The sequence below is a fragment of the Muscardinus avellanarius genome (assembly GCF_963383645.1).
Source record: "Muscardinus avellanarius genome assembly, chromosome: X".
Taxonomy (NCBI): Eukaryota; Metazoa; Chordata; class Mammalia; order Rodentia; family Gliridae; genus Muscardinus; species Muscardinus avellanarius.
In genome coordinates, this window is record NC_137792.1 from 131,171,047 (window position 1) to 131,179,087 (window position 8,041).

General features: G+C 44.5%; 1 protein-coding gene across 1 annotated transcript; it reads left to right on the forward strand.

The window, feature by feature from the left end:
- Positions 1 to 949: 949 nt before the first annotated feature.
- BEX2 (brain expressed X-linked 2) lies at positions 950 to 1,336 on the forward strand (the record flags this gene model as incomplete). Its single annotated transcript, XM_080719095.1, has 1 exon — positions 950 to 1,336. The coding sequence occupies one exon, from the start codon at positions 950 to 952 to the stop codon at positions 1,334 to 1,336; it is 387 nt and encodes a 128-aa protein (XP_080575221.1).
- Between the last annotated feature and the right edge of the window lie 6,705 nt (positions 1,337 to 8,041).

The following is an 8,041-nucleotide window of genomic DNA, read 5'->3' on the forward strand; positions in this document are numbered from 1 at the left end:
TCTGACTGCGTGGGCCGGCAGAGGCCCAGAAATATCCGAGGCGCGGGTAAGGGACCTGGGCCGTGGAGGGAGGGGGGCCGTGGAGCTGGAGTGGGAGAGCGGGGCGGGACTCCTCCCGCTGGGTCCCGCTTGCTCCGACTGCAAAAGCTGCAGGTTGGGTCGCCGCTGCAACCGCCACCCCGCGCCCTGAGGCCCTGCAGGCAGGCGCAGCAGGTGGTCGGTCCCGTGTGGGTCCAGTGCTGCTCTGCCCGCTGCTGGGTGTGTGGCGACCCTCGGAACACCTGCCTGCGCCACAGACGCCAGCTTTTCCCACACCCCGCCCCGCCCCTGTCGGCTGGGAAAATGGAGGTCGGCGCGGGGGCGGGGCGGTGGCCCGGGCGCTGTGGAGAAGGGGCGGAGGGCTGCCGCTAACAGCGGCGACGCCGAGCCCTCGCCCTCGGCCTCCGCAGCCCCCCGACCCCCCCTCCCACCCGGCTTGTCTGCAGGTCTGCGAGGCCGAGTGTGGCGGCGGCCAGAATCCCGAGGAACCGGAGGCGACAAGGATAGGCCCAGGTCGGTGGGTGCGCGGGGCAGGCGCGGGGGGGGGCGGGGGAGACGGACGCGCAGAGCGCAGACAGCCAAGTCTCAGACCCCCTCCACCACCGCCTCCAGCTCCTCTTTCCCCCTTATGTTTCTCTCTCGCTCGGTCCTCCATCCCTGTCCTCCATTTTGGTGCCTGTGGAGGCCAGGAGATGAATCTGCAGGGAAAATGGTGGGCGGGGGGGGGGGGGCTTGGACTGGAGGCCCCCTAGAGGTCGCACAAAGCCTCTCAGGTGGGAAAAGGAAATCTACAAAAGACTTTTGCGATTCAGGCCTCTGGATTTTGAAAGTGCGTAGTAGGGCCTCTGTCCTCGGTGCTGATCAGTCCACCAAGAATTCAGGCCCTTCTCTCTCTTGTCTCCTAGGAGGGATGGAGTCCAAAGAGAAACAAGCATTAAAAAATCTCAAGGTGGAAAATGCTCAACAAGAAAATGAAAAAGAGAAAGAAAAGGAGCCAGATACTGAAAAAGGGGAGCCTGTGGCCCTCCCTCTGGAAGCTGTCGAATACTGTGTGCCTAGAGGAAATCGTAGGCGATTCCGTGCTAGGCAGCCCATCTTGCGCTATAGATGGGACCTGATGCACAGGCTTGGGGAGCCTCAGGCTAGGATGAGAGAGGAGAATGTGGAAAGGTTTGGGGAGGAAGTGAGACAGCTCATGGAAAAGCTGAGGGAAAGGCAGCTGAGTCATAGCCTGCGGGCAGTGAGCACTGACCCCCCTCACCATGACCATCATGATGAGTTTTGCCTTATGCCCTGAATACTGATGTTTTCCCTGAAGTTAACAGAGAAACCCCTGCTTCCTAAACTTACCTATTCGTGATGAACTTTGTTGTAAGCCTTTTGATGTTACCTGTTGCTTGTGGGTCTCCTATTACCAGCTTCTAATTGAATGTTGTGTGTTTGACCCAGTCTGTAAGTTTCTGTCAGCAGGGGAGTTTTACATACTGCATGCAAAGATGCTCATTATATATTGTGAAGTTAATAAAGCAAATTAAAAAGCATTTTCTGTATTTTTCCTTAAAATCTCATATATTAGAAATAGCCACATATGTAAATTAGTGTTGATCTCTTTGTGGTGAAACTGTAAAGGTTTTTATTTTCTTTTATGTTTTTTCCCATTTTTCAAAACACTTCTAGTAAAAGTGTTTGACTATATTATAAAAGCAATATGAGCACTTAACAAATACTTGGGAGTGACCAAACACTTATCAATTTTATCTTACTTCTGGGATGTGTTATTTAAAAATATGAAACATCTCTTTAAGGCTCACTATATCTAACAATCAGATGAAGATAATAAGTATAGCCATGAGGTAAAAAGCCCCTGGGTTCTACCCCCAGTGCCATATATATATATATATATATATATATATATATATATATATATAAAATCAGCCTTGTTATAATATCCAAGAGCCACAAAAACACAACTCACATCAACCTGAATGGGTATCTTCTTGGAAAAGGTATCCTAGTCCCATTTCCAGATGATAATTGCTCTGGCCCAGTTCATTGCTGGATAAGAAATCATCTCAAATGACACCATCCCAGTCCAAGACCTTGCCATTGGAGATGACTGCCCCATATACAGAAGGCTTTCTCCCAAACACTTTGAGACCACAACCCCAGTAATGCCCGTGTTCGTTCTGCCTTTTCTAAAATGCTAACAAACTGGATATAGGTCATTTATTGCTTTCCTTTAAAAGAAAACACTAGACATCCTATTGCTCTGTGTTTACTTAGCCAGTGATTTGGTATTAATTCACTTCTATACTCATATGCCTAGAGGGAAATCCAGGAGATGTTATTACTGCTAGCATCATTATAAAAGATAATGAAGACTAATGCTTTATTCTCAGGAGTCAGTTCTCTCTTAGATCACCTCTTTATCGCCTGGGGAGAAACTTGCTGCCCCCCACCCAATACCTCACCCTACTCTCCCCTCTAATCTATAACTATCTCCTGCCCTATATCTACAACCATGACCACCACAATTATACCTTTCATTTGCTCACAAATACCATAGACCTTTACATATATTTAACTAAACTATCAGTTTATATTCTTCAACAATGTAACTTTTGGACCTATCACCTTGACTCAATAAATCTAAGAAATTATTGTCACAAAATATATACAATTCATTGTTATGAACCACTTCACAACTTATCCAAAGATATTATTAGAAATCCTGACGTTTAGCTGGGCGGGGTGGCGCACGCTTGTAACCCCCGTGCTTGGGAGGCAGAGACAGGAGGATCACGCAGGTTCGAAGCCAGCCATGCTGGCTTAAGAGACCCTGTTTCCAAAAATAAAAAAAATAGATCTAGGAGTGTAGTCCGGAGGTAGAAATCCTGAAGTTTTGGATCCTTTTGCTTGGCTAATGTCACATAAATAGGTTACAGCCAGTTTTCAAGGACTCCTTACACTTCTACTTGTTTCATTCTTTTAACTTTCATAATAAAATGTTGCCTATGCTGTTTAGGGCAATTTATGTCTCACTATCTGGAAGTCTCTTCTACAATTCAGGCCACTCAAATACTCCCACATAATTGGGGCATCAGGGGGGACAATTGTAATATATTTCTTTTGTATTAATGCTGTTAAGATTTTTTGCAGCCATTTCTAAAGGCTTGTCAGTTCTTCTTGGTCAACTTATTAACCTCCTACTGCAATTATTTCCCTTATCTAGTTTTCACACTCTGGTATACTAAGCACCAACAATTATGGGGGGGGCTAGGTATAGACTATAACTTGGAGCCTGGAAATCTATTCAAATTACTCAATCCAAAAGAAGCCATCAAACCCTAGATGACTCCCTATCACTTCCCAATTATAAGCTATTTCTCATAGCTCCAACTTACTGGTTCTCAGATGTAAAACCCTATGTAGTCCTGTCTGGCAGTCTTCTCCAGTTTGGAGTTGCAGATAAATCAAAACGCCCTGCTTTTATTTTTTCAAATGAGAATAGGTTTCATTTTGTCATTAAAATAATATTAAAATCTTATTAAACAGACCTAGATCACATTGTACACAAAATGAACTCAAAATATATAAACGACCTAAATGTAAGAGATAAAACTCTTAATTCTTAGAAGAAAACAAAGGACTAAGTCTTCAGGATCTTGAATTTTGTGATACATCATTAGACATGACACCATAAGCATGAACAAGAGAAAATTACACACTTAGGCTTCACAAAAAAACTTTTCTGTATCAAGGACACCATCAAAAAGTGAAAAAATGGACTACAGAATAGGAGAAAATATTTGAAAATTATATATATGATAAGGAATTAATAAACAGAATATATAAAGAATTTTTATCATTCAACGATGAAAAGTCAACCATTTTTTTTTTGTGGTACTGGGGCTTGAACCCAGGGGCAATCTGTCTCTGAGCTATACCCCAGCCCTAATATATTTATTTTTTTATTTTGAAATAAGTCTCACTAAGTTCTGGAGGCTGGTGGTGAACCTGTGATTTTCCTGTCTCAACCTCCCAAGTACTGGGATCACAAACATGTGTCACCATGCCTTGCTGACAACCAAATTTTAAAGTGGGCAAAGGTCTTGAATAGATATTTCTCAAAAAATGTATACAAACATCTAACAAGCACACAAAAAATGCTCAACATTATTTGTGTTTAGGAAATGCAAATCAAAACAACGTCTTACCCAGTAGGATGATTAAATATTTAAAAATGGAAATTAAAGAATACGGTGAAACTGGAACCCTCATACATAGGTGGTAGGAATGTAAAATATTGCAGTTGCTGTGGAACATAGTTTGGCAGTTCCTCAAATATTTAAACAGTCTTAGGTATATACCCAAGAGAAATAAAAATACACCCCCACAAAAACTTATACATTAATTTATGGCAGAAATTTTTAGAACATTCAAAATGTATGTACAATTCAAATAACTATTAACATATGAATGGGCAAATAAAATGTTATATGCACACACAATGAAATATTATTCATTCATAAAGAGGATTTCTCTCCAATAAAATAACTTTATTTAATTTTGCACTTAGAAGAATAATGTGCTCAGGGGAGTAGATAAAAAAATACTAAAAGAAAATAAAAATCTGTTTCAACGACTTGCTTTCCTAATTGACAACCCACCCCGTGGATTGTCATTATGTGAAAGTCTGGATCACAAGCAGAATTAACATCGATGGCTGAGTGGAGAAGTAGATGGTAGGAATAGGTGCTTTGGGATAAAAGGGGAATGACAAAAAAAAAATTCCTCAGGAATGTGTTAATAGTCAATAATCCTAGGAGAAGATGCAGCCCCTCCCTGATAACCACAGAAGAATACGCATCACTGAGTGAAGGGACCACATTAGACCTCTGGGATTAGCAAAGTTCAGAGTGAATGGCAGAGCCTCCCCATCCCCACCCCCTCCCTGGGTGGAGAGGGGGGTTTAGTCAAGGGAAATAGGCTGGCTCCTGACGCACTTTCTGCTAGTGGGAGGGGAACTAGGGACCCGAGCCCACTGATGACGTTTTCCTCACGTGATCGGGAGCCGACGTGTACAGAAGTCCCTCTCCTTCGGGTACCAGCTCCCTGTTTCTGTGGACGAAGGCCGACTTCAGACTGAGGGACGGAGCGGGAACTGCTGCCCTTTAGACCTGCAGGTCGGTATGAGCCAGGGATCCCCAAGGTGGGGATGAGAGCAGACAGAGGCTACAGCGATCGTGTCTGCTTTCCAGATACCACCCCTTTTCCACCCCCATTCATTTTGGCGCAGAAAATTGTGTGAGTGTTTGGGAAGAGACCCGGGTAGCATCTCTTATGTCTCTGGAGAAATGTGGGCTTCAGGCAGAAGGAAACATGAGAAAGGATCATCTCCCAGGGATAGCTTAGGAACCCATCCTTCACAGCCTGCAGACCCCTGGTGTAGGAATGACAGAAGGCAATTACCAATGCAGATTCAGGATTAGATTTTCCCTACTCCTCTCCAGATGCTCATGCATTTGGTGCAAGGAATAGGGGTTTGGTGGTGATAGTGATGAGGTCGAGATGGGTCGGGGTAGAGAATAGATACCAGATGGATCTAGGAAGCAGGTGATTGAGCTCCCTCTGATGGATGAGTTGGGGAGGGGACAGGAGGAAATGGTCTAATCCCTGCAGGCCAAGAGGAGGGGGCACAGAGTGACCCGGGGATATGGAGGTCGATGCTGCAATCTGTTCAGGCCTGAGTTCTCCGTTTCTTCACTGTCTATCTATTTTGGAGATGGAAATGGGCTGATGGGGGGGCAGAGGTGGGCTGTAGGGACAGGAGGAGCTGCTGCATAGGAGAGGAACAGAGATTTGGTCTGGAGACTAGCTCTCTATTGACAAGGAACAGCTTCTGAATTAGGGAGGGTGCTAAGGAGGGAGCACAAACCAAAAATGGTACTGAGTTTGAAAATAATTTATCTCTTGCATTGCTGGAGATGTGGGGTTTTGGTAGGTGAGGAGAGAGGGTGACAGGAGTGCTCTGATAATTTCTGCTCTGCCCTTGCCTGTCATCTCCATTTCAGCACAGTGGTGGGTGCCCTGGAGTGTGTTTGTGGGGGGAGGATGCAGAGACTTGAGTGCAGCAAGAGTTGCCTTCTGAACATCACCATCCTGAACTTCACTCATTTTAGATTAAGAAAAGTAGACATAGAATTTGGGAGGGGCACTGGGGGCAACAACACAAGTCTGTAAGCCCAGTACTTAATTGGGAGTCTGACATAGATGTATTGAAGGTTCGAGGCCAGCTTCAGCAACCTAGAAAGACCCTTAGAAATTTAGTGAGACCCTGTTTCAAAAAAAATAATGATAAGCCATGGATGGTTGCACATTCTTGTAATCTTGGTACTTGGGAGGCCGAGACAGGAGGATCACAGGTTCATGGCCAACCTCAGCTATTTAGTGAGTCCCTGCAAAACTTAGTGAGACCCTATTTCAAAATAGAAAATAAAAAATAGGGCTTGGGGTGTAGCTCAGAGTTAGAATGCCCTGAGTTCAATCTCCAGCAACACACACACACACACACACACACACACACACACACACACACGAGACAGGAGAAGAATTTGGGAGGCAGATGCAGAAACATAGAAACGCTTTGCCCAATAATAGAAAAAGTGGGCTCTTAGGGGAGACTGTGGAAGAGGAACCAGAGAAAGCAATGCAAAGGGTTGAGAGTGGTAGGAGTTTAGAAATGTTTGGCAAATCATCAGAAAAGAATCTGTGTCCCAATTGCTATTCATGTTGTCATTCCCTCCATTACCACCTGTCTCCTGTTTCTCTACAGGTCTTCAGATCTGTGGTTGTAGGGACCAACTCAGACAAGAAAAGAAAAAATCTGTAGTATCTGTGCAGGTCAGTGGAAGAAGGTAATTGCCCCAGGACTTCTGGGAGTAAAAGTTACTTAATCCAAAGCAGAAGTCAGGGAGCCCATTGCCTGTTTCAGGATATACTGCAGTTTCAGTACACACAACCATTGTCAAGACCCTTAAGGAATATAGTGCTTTATGTTGGTGAAGAGAGAGGGGAAATAAAAAGATGTTAGAAAAGAGTGGCACAACCTCTGTGATATTCCTTCAGGATGTCAGAGTAGCCCTGACATCTCATAACTGGCCATTGTTTTCTGTTCTGTCTACAGTTTTCTAAATCTTACAACAACTCTGGGCTCAACCCCCAGCATCACACACACATACAAATCCTATAACTGCAAGGAGGGGAAAAAGAAAAACTAGCTAGGTACATGTCTGTAACCTTAGTACTTGGGAGGCTGTGACCTGAGGAATGCAGATACAAGGCCAGCTTCGGCAACTTAGTGAGACCCTGCTTCAAAATTAAAAATAAGCCAGGTGTGGTGGCAAAGGCTTGTAATCCCAGTACTTGGGAGGCTGAGACAGTAGGATCACAGGTTCAAGGACAGCCTCAGCAAGTAGTGAGATTCTCATCAACCTAGTGAGACACTGTTTCAAAATAAAAATAGGGCTGCTTGTAGGCAAAATGCTTCTTAGCTCAATCCTCAGTATCAAAAAAAATTAAATTAAAAGGGCTTGGGGTGTAGCTATGAGTTAGAACACCCATGGGTTCAATCTCCAGTACCCCCAACCAAACACACATACAAAGAAAACTTCCCAGGATTCTTGCAGGTATGTGTAAGTTGGGACTACCCAGTTAAAACTGGTATGGGTATAGCCAAGGCCAGAGCAAAGTTTAGTGCCCACTTTAACTGCAGGAAAAAGCACCTGTGTAAGTCTCTGCAAGGGTGATTGGTATGAACATATGTGAAGGAAAGTAAGGGATGTAAGAGTGGGAGGGAGTGCACCCGAAAGTAGGACAAGGTAGGCAGAACCCTAAGTCAAGAAAGGCAAGTCTTATCAGAACCTTGCTCCACTCCCTAGGCACTCAGTATTCTGTACCTCCTCTTTGTCTCCTAGACAGACAATAGAGAGAACACCTCAAT